The sequence below is a fragment of the Hyaena hyaena genome, unplaced genomic scaffold (genome assembly GCF_003009895.1).
Source record: "Hyaena hyaena isolate Hyena2069 unplaced genomic scaffold, ASM300989v1 scaffold_30, whole genome shotgun sequence".
NCBI lineage: Eukaryota > Metazoa > Chordata > Mammalia > Carnivora > Hyaenidae > Hyaena > Hyaena hyaena.
In genome coordinates this window covers 3,898,665-3,910,722 of record NW_024080662.1, presented here as the reverse complement: position 1 = coordinate 3,910,722, position 12,058 = coordinate 3,898,665, and the positions used below count along the sequence as shown (strand labels likewise).

The 12,058-nt window shown below is 46.4% G+C and overlaps 1 protein-coding gene across 1 annotated transcript in view; it reads right to left on the bottom strand.

Moving 5' to 3' along the window:
* Nucleotides 1-1,877: 1,877 nt before the first annotated feature.
* Nucleotides 1,878-12,058, bottom strand: part of XCR1 (X-C motif chemokine receptor 1) — a 99,720-nt gene continuing 89,539 nt past the window's right edge. The window contains 1 exon segment of the mRNA XM_039228321.1: nucleotides 1,878-2,896. Within this exon segment, the coding sequence (XP_039084252.1) occupies nucleotides 1,878-2,879 (1,002 nt within the window). The 5' untranslated portion in view covers nucleotides 2,880-2,896.

Genomic DNA, 12,058 nt, shown 5'->3' with positions numbered 1-12,058 from the left:
AAGGCCCCACTCCAGAGCTAAATCTGGTTCACAGATCAGGACCAGGTTTGTTGGTATGGAAAGGTTAGAAGGTGGTTTTTATCTAGGTCTTTGAATGTGAAGCTATGGGACAGTGTAGGGGACAGGCATGTGTGCGGCTAACTAAAAAGCAAGGTCAAGTTATAGCCATTGCCATGGAGAGGAATGAGCATGGTGCTCTGAGAGTATAGACTAGGGAAGAAAGGTTAATATCTATAAACTAGCAGCCTGGGGTAAGAAAGGTAGACCGTGTCCTGCAGGCATGGGCCCCCAAAATACATACATTAGAAGAATAATGACACCTGCCATTCTTTGCTCCCGCTCATACACAGTGATAGAACACCAGGGCCCATCTAGCAGGCTGGCAGATCAGGTTCCTGCCCTCACAAAGCTTTCAGTCTGTGCAAGTGTAAGTATGACACATGGTGGACAGTGACAAAACTACTTTAGAGGGGACAAGCAGAGTGGCACGGCATTCCGGAGAGTGCTCTTTTGATTTATAGAAAGGGGAGGGCTTCCTAAGGAGATGGGCTTTCAGCTGGGACCCGTGACCATGTGACGGAGACCCAGAGGAGACTGGGAGAAGGGTGTCTGGAAAAGGGCCTGTGGTCTCTTGTGCCTGGATCCCGAGCTACATGGGGGTGATGGCAGAGAGTGGAATACAAATGGGAAAGTTCATTGGCACCAGCTTACAGGGGCCCGGAAAGCCTTGCTGAAGTGTTGGGGCTCTGGCTGCATGGAATGAGAAGCCACTAAAGGTATTGAAGCATCCTGGTATCCATTCAGAGCATACTTGGTGTGGAAAGAGATGAGCAGCAGGAGGATGGTGAGGAATTGAGGTCACCTGGGGATGGAACCACGGACATGCAGCGACCATGGGCAAGAACAGCCCTGAGGGACTTGGTGGAGGGGTGGGGAGGCAGAGTCAATAGGACTTGGCCGTGGGGGTGGAGGGAGGGGAAGTGCAAGACTCAGAGATGACTCAGATTTGGATGGGAGATGGCCAGAGAAAGCTGGTGTCATCCACCAAGCAGGTGGAGAACATTTCGGGTGGACAGTGATGAATCTGAAGTGTCAGCTCAGTATCCGTCCTGAGAGTAGGAGATGTTGCTGGAATCTTCACCCTGGGTGCCTTGGCCAAGGCGGGTATTTATTTATGTGGACATTCAGAGCTGGGCCCTTGGCATTTGGAGGGTAGCAATGGTATCTTGTCATCTTTACGTCCTGCAAGTAGATGCTTCATGCAGAGGATGGCACTCACTGTATTCGTTCCTTCCACCAAAGATTTAGGGACCAAATATACAGGTGCCAGCTCAGGTGGAAGATGCTGGAGCTATGACAAGAAACATGTCTCCCGTCTAGCTGTGGGTTTTCAGAATCCGGATTGCGTTCTGACTATGCTTATTCGAGGAAGTGCTTACGTTGGCCCTGCAGACGGTCTCATCCAGCAGTCACTGAGGGCTGAGCAGAGTCAACGCCTCCAAAACCCGCTGGCAACTGTCCAGTCAAGCAGGGGACAGACCATCTCACCAGCAGCCTGCCTCTGCACAATTATCAAATGCTTTGAGTCTAGGACCCTCATAAAGTCTTGAAAGATCCTCCTTTCTGGGAATCCTTCCAAGTTTCAGAGCCTTCTGAACTAAGCGATGTCCAATTGAATGAATTAATGAAGTCGGAATCCAAGGAATGTTTTTTTGTGGGTGGCAGTATAACATTTCCAGGTGGGAGACACTTCCTGTGGAAGAGGAGACATGCAGGGCCTGCTGGCGGAAGGTATTGCTCTCACCCCCACCCCCGTGGCTGTGACATTCTCTGCGGCACCCTCCACGATGCTCCTTCCTGCACCACCAAACTCCCTTTCAAAAGAAGGAGGCGCCCTCGTAGTTGTAGGGGCCTGGTGTGTGAGGGGGGCCACTGGACACCTGCTGCCGGCAGAGCCAGAAGTGCCGGAACAGACTTTTGAGATGCCTGCGGAACTTGACCCCGACAAACACGTAGAGCACGGGGTTGAAGCAGCAGTGGGAGAAGGCGATGCCGCGGCAGATGAGCAAGGCGTAACCCAGCTGCTGGCTGAACATGCAGCTTTGGATGACCCTGAGTTTCAGCAGTGTCTGCAGAAACAGGATCAGGTTGTAGGGAGCCCAGCTGAGGAAGTATGCTGTCACGATGGTGAAGATGAGCCGGACTGTCCGGTGGTGCCGTTTGGACCGTGAGCGGAAGAGGGTCCTGAGAATCTCCACATAGCAGAACAGGATGATGGCCACGGAGAGCAGGAAGATGATGTTGTGCTGGTAGACTGAGGCTAGGAACTACCTGAGTTCCAAGTAGTCACAGTACGAAGGAGACTGAAAAACCTTGTGGAAGATGGTATCAGTGACGGAGAACAGGATGCTGGTTGCCCACACGGCTATGGTGGCCAGCACGCGGCACTGGAGGGTGTGAACACGCATGGACGAGAGGGGCCTCACCACCGAAATGTAGCGGTGGACCGTCATGATGGTCAAGAAGAAGATGCTGCTGTAGAGGCTGATGGAGAAGATCATGGTGAAGAGCTTGCAGGAGAAGTCCCCCAGCACCCATCCCCAGTGATACTCCAGGGCCCACACCGGCAACAAGCAGGAAAATGTCAGGTCTGAGAGGCACAGGTTGAGGATGAAAACATTGGTGAGGGATTCCAGGCTCTCGTACTTCACCAGGACCCACAACACCAGGCTGTTGCCCACCAGGCTGAGGAAGAACACCAGCAAGTACAGGATAGTGGTGCTGAAGGTGGCAAAGGTGAAGTTCTTGTTCTCACACAGAAAGCTCTCATGGTCATAATCAAACAGAGTGGTGGACTCTGGGATGCCTGTGGGCTCCATCTAGACATGGAGAACATCTGAAATGATAGAGATGTGGAGTTTCAAACCACTTGGTTAGGCTAGGATCGATAGGACCCTGTGTGTATATCGATATGTATATATAAAAGTGTGGTCCAAGGGCACCTGGGTGGCTCAGTTGGTTGAGCATCTGACTTCAGCTCAGGTCAAGATCTCACAGTTTACGGTTTGAGCCTGCGTCAGGCTCTGTGCTGACAGCTCGGAGCCTGGAGCCTGCTTCAGATTCTGTGTCTCCCTCTCTCTCCGCACTTACCCTGCCCATGCTCTGTCTCTCTATCTCTCAAAAATAAATAAGAGTATAAAAAAAAAAAAAAGAGTGTGGTCCATGATCCAGCTACCCATCATGAACTATTTGTAATGAGGCTAAGAACTTGTGCCCGAACATGAAGTCACTGAGCAAACTGTATAGTTTGGGAAGCATTATATTTTTCTTAGCAAGGCTCTCTTGATGGAGGAAGTGGTGCTTTCATTCACATCCATTTACTCTGTCATAAACCCCCTTTCTCCTGAAGCCTGGCATTTGAGTAACACTAAGCTAGACCAGTCTCCCAGTAGGTGTATGAGAAAGAACCGTGGAGCCAGATTCAAAGAACTGAGGTCAAATTTGGGCCCCGTTACCCTATTTATGGGCAAGCTATCTAACCTTCCTGAACCTAAGGTTCTCAAGTATAAAACAGAGCTAACGATCCCCACGTTGTTCCTTCATTTATTGACCAAGTATCTAAGTGAGCATTTACTCTGCCTGCCCGCCTTCCTCCCTCTGTCTCTTCCTCTCTCCCTCTCTTCCTTTCTTTCTTACTCTGCTCCCTCCTCTCCTTCCTTCCATAAATCCTGATGGCAGGATTGTTTCAGGAGACTTGCTGTCTCTTGGAACAGGTCTGAAAACAAAGGAGGAAACATCTCTCATGTGAACTCAGGTAGGAAATAATCTCAAGACTGCGATGAACATGGAGACTCTGGGAGACCAAATCGTCACTAACACAGATGTTCTTGTGAAAGAAAGTAAAGGCAAAGTGACCTCTAAGGGTCAAAGGAGCCAGGAGGCAAAACAAAAAGCTGACAAGTCCAGTTTGCCAAGAAATGGTTTATTAAAGGGGCTTACGGACAGAAGTGTGTCTTAGATGACTGCAAGGTGAGTAGATCTTTGCACTGCACCTCCCGTAAGGCTTGAGTTTATAGCCCTAGAGGCTGAGGAGTACATCCTGGGAGACCACTGGGAGGAGATGTTTGAGAATATTTGTGTGTCATAGTCTTATCTCCAGAGCAGATCATGGCCCGTTATGCCCCAGGTGTATACTTAAAGGTTCTTTATTATGCCCATGGTTAAACAAAAGAGAAAGAATGGTAATGGTGGTGTGGGAGGGGGGTTGGTGGGGGGATTGTGCTCAAAGAGGCCCTAAGTCACAGAGCGGTCACCATGGCGGATTTGTCCAAGACGGCGTCAGGCTGGCCGACACGCTCGCTAACACAGAGGATTAACTCTCAGAGAAGAAAGCCGCCTCATTCAGGAGTTTCTTTTACAGAACTTCCTATATAGGCAAACACGTGGAAATAACTTAAGTATTCTGTAGGAGAGGAAGAGCTGAGAAAACTGCGCTGAGTCACATTGATTCAATGCTCTGTTGTTAGGGAGGTTTTGGAAATCGGGAGACTAGAAGGACAAGGAGCAGAAAGGGAAAGCGACTGAAGAGCCAGAGCTCTCGTGGAAAGAGGTGAGTGAAGTTTTGGGAAGGAAGACGGGAGACTGTGCAGAGCGGCTGCCTGTACCTCGTAAGAGCGTCCTTGTCACCTGCCAGGTGCCAGGCACTGGGCTAGCCCGGGCCACTCATCTGCTCCCTCCATCTGTGGCTGTCTGCCGGGCACGGCCACCCCCACCCTACAGAGGAGGACACTGAAGCTCAGACTGGTGAAATGGCCTTCTCTGTGGTAATAAAGCCGGGAGGCAGGAAGGAGGCCCGAGCCGGAGCCAGACCTAGGCTCTCCCGCCTTGCGTTTGGAGATGGTAGCCGGGTTTCTCACTTACTTACTTAGGGATGGGAGGAGTGACGAAGGGGGTCTCAAGTGTGTCCTGTTTTAGGTAAAGTCAGGTCATGGCTCCAAACACCTCAGGGAAATGGCTGAAAATGTTACATACGGTTGGTTGCTTTTGTATTCCTTAGATGCCTAAAGAGGAATACATAGGCCTTCGTTATGTTATGTTTCCTGTCCCCTTGTGCTTCTTATTTTCAAAGCGTTTGTGGCTTTTGTTCATTTTTCTGCTTGGAATAATAATGTTTTTCTTGTGGATTTTAGGAGCATTTCTTAGTCTTGTCAACCCATTGTGCTTTTTTTTTTCTTCCTTTTTAAAAAAATTTACTTATTTAGGGGTGCCTGGGTGGCTCAGTGCGTTGATTATCCAACTTCAGCTCAAGTCATGACCTCGTGGTTCATGAGTTCAAGCCCTGCCTTGGGGCTGGCTGCTGTCAGTGTAGAGCCAGCTTCAGATCCTCTGCCCCCACCTCTCTGCCCCATCCTCTGTTTGTGCTCTCTCAAAAATAAACAAACACTATAAATAAATAAATAAATAAATAAATCTATAAAAATATATTTAAAACTATATAAAATATAAAATATATAAATAATAAATAAATAAAAATAAAATAAATAAATAATTATTTTATAAAATATTTATAAAATATTTTATATTTTATATAATAAATATATTTTTATCTAATATAAAAAAAATAAATAAATAAATGAATAAAAATAAATAAAAAAATAAATAAACAAACACTATAAATAAAAAAATAAAGAGAGAGAAAGATAGAGAGAATGCACAAGCAGAGGAGGGGCAGAGGGAGAGGGAGAATCCCAAGCAGGCTTCCCACTGTCAGTGCAGAGCCCGATGTGGGGCTCAATCTCACAAATGATGAGATCATGACCTGGACCGAAATCAAAAGTTGGAGGCATAACCAACTGAGCCAACCAGGTGCCCAATCCATTGTACTTTTTAGCTTTTCATTCTGTCCATGCTTTTCCTTTTTCTTTCTTTCTTTTTTTTTTTTTTTGACATTTAGAAAGTAGGAGTTTACATCTGATTCAATACCAAAGGGCTTGATGACCTGTGATGTAAGGCAGGCCCTGTGACAGATGCCAGATCCTAGGGTGGAAACATGACTAATAAATAGTCTCTTTCTGGAAGAGGCTTGTAGTTTAGAATAACGTTAGAAATTGTACAAAAGTCTGGGACTTCCTGTCATGTGACGAGTTGAAGGTGCATGTAGTTTGGGACAGGAGCCTTGTGTGCACCCCTCGTATTGTACAGGTGATCCCCAAGTCTGCTGCTTGGTTCTCATCTTCCCCTGATCCGGGCCCATCGGAGGTCAGCCCAACTTCTTAACATCTTCTTAACCAGCGGCATGGTTGGAAATTTCTCAAAATGAAATGGCTTCTCCTGACAAAGGAGGTACCTTGTCCCTCTTTTAATTCTGTAAAAGCAAGTAGCTTTACAAACAGCATTGTCACATCTCTCGTGACTACAGAAGAAAGCACCGGAGAGATGGGGTGGCCTCCGGGGCTGATGATTTGTGTGGAGTCACCAAAGCACACATCTCTCCTTGTGTGTAATGGAGTTCACATTTTCTGCTCAACTCTCCAGAAGGGAAGTCCTCAGGCTGGTCTGGGATGGCAGGGAGCCAGTGACCAAACTACACCATGTCCGTCTCTCCTGCCTCACCTAGCCTTTTACTGATCGGTGATCCTGAGTCACGTGGCTTGAATGGATTGGTAAGAGAACTTTCCAGTTCCTGTTCTGCCAGGTTGCCAAGTACTGAATTATTTACTATGGAGAAGATAACTTAAGTGGGTTTCACTTCTCAGGAATGTTTGAGTAAGCTCTGGTGAACTGTATATAAACCCTGGAACAAATACTAAAACCGAACCCAAAAACCTTCCTGTGGGCACTGCTCAGTTACCAGAAGATGGTAAACACTGGAAGGGGCCGGGCGTCTGAAAAAGAAGGATGGCTGAACAGTGGGATTCCTACTTTTATGGCTTTGGCCTCCGGGCAGGACCCGGTCACGAGGGGCAGCTGAAATTCCAGTAGCAAAGTCACCAGTTTTGGGTCTGGAAAAACCAGAGGGCTGAGGTTAGGACAACCACAGCCACGGGAGAGGGGGCAAAGGACATCACAGAGAAGAAAGGGCTAGAGAGTGAGACCCCCCAACTCTGTGTGTATGTTCTGCGCAAATGTTTGGCTGACCTCTGAACCACGAATGTCCACTGGGAGAGGCAGAGGCACTGAACTGAAATGGACCCGCTGCTCACTTCAGAGGAGGGGGAGTTTGGCATCTGAGCCGGCCACGTTCATTGTGTGCGAAAACCAATATGAAAAACAATCAGTACTTTTCAGAAGAATCTGCTCTGCAGAGCATAACAGCCAGGGGGATGAGACATGAGCAGCATACGAAGAAGTAGCAGAACACGGCCCCTCCTCAAAAGATGAGCCTATGGGGCACCTGTATGCTCAGTCGGTTAAGTACCCACCTTCAGCTCAGGTCATGATCTCACGGTTCGTGAGTTCAAGCCCCACATCGGGCTCACTGGTGTCCTCGCAGAGCCCTCTTCGGATCCTCTGTCCCCCTCTCTTGGCCCCTCCCCCGCTTGTGCTCGCCCAAAAATAAAATAAACATTAAAAAAAATTACAACGATCAAGAAACTGTCCTGGAGATGCCCCAGATATTAGAATCTGCAGATATGCATGGGAATGCAACTCTTTTCACTGTGCTCAAGGGACTAAAGGAAAATATATCCCTAGAGAAAGGACAGGTAAATCTCAGCAGAGAAACACAAAAATCTGTGAAAATCTCAAAAGGAAGTAGAAGCCAAAAACCATAGATATCTGGAAAAGCCAAAATGATTTGGAAGTAAAACAACATACTTCTTTCTAAAAAAATTTTTGAAATGTTTTTATTTATTTTTGAGAGACACACACAGCCACACACACACGGATGAGTGAGGGAGGGGCAGAGAGAGAGAGGGAGACACAGAATCTGAAGCAGGCTCCAGGCTCTAAGCTGTCAGCACAGAGCCCGACTTGGAGCTTGAACTCACAAACCATGAGATTATGACCTGAGCCGAAGTTAGACACTTAACCTTCGGAGCCACCCAGATGCCCCCTAAAGCAACATATTTCTAAAGAATCTGAGTCAAAGAAGAATTCACAGGCAAACTGAAAAATTTGGAACTGCATAATAAGGAAAAATGGCACATGTTAAAACTCATGGCACACAATTAAAGCATACTTAGAGAGCAATTTATACCTTTAAATGCTTCTATTAGAAAGAAAAAGGGTCTAAAATTAAGGACCTAAAATCAATGACTCAGAAGCTGGGGTGACGTGGGGGGAGGAAGAGAAAATTTAACCCAAAGAAAGTAGAAGAAAGGAAATAAAGCTAAAAGAAGAAATAAAGAAATAGGGAATGAAAACAAAATGCATAAATCCAAAACTGGTGGCTTGAAAAAACATGTTTGGAAATGTAATAAAACTTTACCTATATTGAGAGCAAAAAGTAAGAGGACACAAACTGTGAATAACTGGTATGAAAGAATGGTTATGGTTACAGATCTTACCAACTTTAAATAACTAACAAAGAACTATCACGATCCATTTTATGTTAGATTCAACAACTTACATAAAATGAACACATTTTAAAACTTCTACCTACCACAGCTGGCATGAAGTGATATGGCAAATCTGAAAGTCCTATCTTTATGAGAGAAATTTAATTAGCTATTAAAAAAAAACTTTCCCACAAAGAAAACTCCAGAGCTAGATGATTTGTCTCATACATTCTGTCAAATGTTTAAGGAAGAGATAACACCAATCCTATACAAATGATCTGAGATATGGGATGGAATATTTCTCAGATCGTTTCATAAGGCCACCATAACCCTGATACCAGAACCAGACAAAAATAGCACAATAAAGAAAACTACAAACCAATATCCCTCGTGAACGTAGACACAAAAATCCTTATCGAAATATCAGCACGTCAAATCCAGCAATGTATTTTAAAGGGATAATATGTCATGACCAAGTAGTGTTTATCCCAGAAATATGAGAATAGTTTGATGTTGGAAAAATCAAGCCATTTAAATCCCCATATTAACAGAATAAAGGCAAAAACTACATGCCACTTTTTGATCAATGCAGAGAAGTATTTGACCAAATTCAATACCTATTCATGATGTCACCTCTCACCAAATCAGAAATGAAAGGGATATTGAATATCTATAAAAGCTATTCTACTTTCCCGTTGGTTATTCATTCATTTGCTCACAATGTCATAGGCGCTTCTGGTCTGGGCTCGGGAGGTCTTGGGGATACAAGGAAGAATGGCGCCAAACCCCAAACCTCTCCGAGTTACTTGCTAGGAGCCCCATTCCCTTTTGCCTGTCACAGCTCTCCCTCCCTGTCTCCCTGTCTCCATTTGCCCACCTCGACTCCAAGAGAGCAAATGTAGCTTTCCAGTCCACCATATAATCCGGATCAAGAAACCCAGATCGAAATTATCCAACCACCAATAATAACAATGCCTGACCTAAAGGCTTGGAACCAGATAATCCCCTAAACTTTCATCAGCAGAAGAAAAAGAAAAACAGGTACAGGACAGGTCTACCCAAAGTAGACAGGTTGTAAATACACCAGGTTGTCAGCGATGCAGATTTGGAGGAATCCCCACGAGAGTTCAGGCCTCCTCATATTTACCAGCTCGCCAGTTGGTTCCGATGCCCACCTGGAGTTGAAGAACCCATGGTACAAGCTATTAACATTAGAGGAAAATAAAAGTTAGAAACTTAAAGGAACTCACCTATATCTACACCTGCTTACATGCGTCTTGAGGCAGAAATGATGCTTTCCTGCTGCAGGTTGTACTCCAAGAAACTGAAACAGCTGCCCTGGCCAGGGGCTTGCGGTAGGAAGTTGTGCAGTCTCAGAGGGAAGCAGGGAGCCTTGGCTAATCCCTCCTCTCCCACCTCCTGGCTTCCTGGCTCTACCTGCCCCCAACCTCCCTATTCCCACCCAAGACATCACATCAGAACCTGGCCCCATCACCGGTCACCCAGCCTGCTTCCAAAGGCAGCTGGGGTCGACAACGTAGAGGTCACCTGAGCCCCTGGGTCCCCCTGAGAATAGTCAGGTCATTTTGGAGGTGGAAGGGATCTTAAAGGATACATTTTTTAAAAGTTGTATCTGGGAGAAGAGAAAAAACCTCGGCTTGGAAAGACAGTGTTTTTTAGCTCTGGCTGGGGTGCTGTCTTTAAACTAGGTGCCCCGGTCCCAGAAGGCGCCAGGAAAAACTGAACTGCCCTGCGCCCGGCACCATCCATGGCGGCGGCGGCCTGGTGAACCGGTAGCAACGCCTGCGGAGGCTGTCCCGGTGCCGGGTGAAGCGGCAGCGAAGCTGCGACAGCGAAGCATGCGACAGTGGCCCACCGAAGCGGCGGCGGCACGCTGCAGCGATGCGGACTCTATGGACCTGAAGTTGCTATGTTCCCCGAACGCACTCGGGTTGTATCCCTGCTTGACCCCGACAGATCTGAGGCTATGACACTTCCTCCACCCCCCACTATACCCCCAGGCAACAGGGAAGCAGTGACCTGAGGGACTGTTCAGGGCAGTATAACAAAGCCCACGGACTGGGACCTGGAAACAGGCGGGGTGTGGGGTGTAGAACTCAGCCCACCTTGTAGCCATCCTTAGCACAGTGAGATCGGACCGAAGAAGTGATTTGCAACGCTTGGTTAAGAAGGGACTGGGGCGACGCCATTCTTCTCCCCACAACCACCAAGGAGGGGCCTCAGGGAGGCCAGCGGACACAGGGGAGACAAGACCTGCCTACACCAAACCACACCCATCCCCTCCAGATAGCTGTTTTGTTGTTGTTGTAGCTGTTTTTACGTGAGCCTGGGTTTGCGTGTTTATTGGTTTTGTCTGTGCGTTTGTGTACCTGGGTTCCCTCTGTGGTTGTCTGTTTTCTTTTTCCAGGGCTACCTCAAGAAACAAGCCAAACTACACATGGTGGAGAGTCCCAAATACCACTACCAGTAGGGAAACAAAATAACCAAACACTCAACAAGAGAAACTAATAGACACCATCCAAAGAACACTTCCTGAAAAGACAGGCTGTGAACAGTCAAAAGAGCCCTCTCTAATACAGCAGAACTCTCGGGGGTCATGTGTACAACAAGCTTTTAAAATTAACAAGAGATAGAAAGCTAACCAAAATGACGAAACGGAAGAACTCTCCTCCAAAGAAACTCCAGGAAGAAATGACAGCTAGAGAACTGCTCAAAACAGATATAAGCAACATAACTGAAAAAGAATTTAGAACAATAATCATAAAATTAATCGCCGGGCTTAAAAAAGCATGGAGGACATCAGAGAAACTATGGCTACAAACAATATGGAGCTTAAAAATAGTTACGGTGAATTAAAAACTGCGATAAATGAGATACATAATAAACTGAGGCGTCCAATGCACGGATTGAAGAGGCAGAGAGGAGAATAAGTGATTTAGAAGACACTATTATAGAAAAAGAAGAAACTGAGAAAAAGTGAGATAAACTGATCCAGGAACATGAAAGAAGAGTTCGAGAGCTCAGTGATACAATCAAACAGAACAATATCTGTATCATAGGAATTCCAGAAGAGGAAGAGAGAGGGAAAGGTGCTGAAGGAGTCCTGGAACAAATTATAGCAGAGAACTTCCCCAACCTGGAGAGGAAAGTAGAAGTTGAAATTCAAGAGGAACAGAGAACTCCCCTCAGACGTAACTTGAATTGATCTTCTGCACGACATATCATAGTGAAACTGGCAAAATATAAGGACAAAGAGAGAATTTTGAAAGCAGCTAGGGAGAAAAGGGCCCTAACATACAATGGGAAACCTATCAGAGTGGTGACAGACCTATCTAATGAAACTTGGCAGGCCAGAAAGGAATGGCAGGAGATCTTCAATGTGATGAATGGAAAGAATTTGCAGCCAAGAATCCTCTATCCAGCAAGCCTGTCATTCAGAATAGAAGAAGAGATAAAAGTCTTGCCAAATAAACAAAAATTGAAAGAATTTGTCACCACTAAACCAGCCCTACAAGAAATCCTGAGGGGGACTCTCTGAG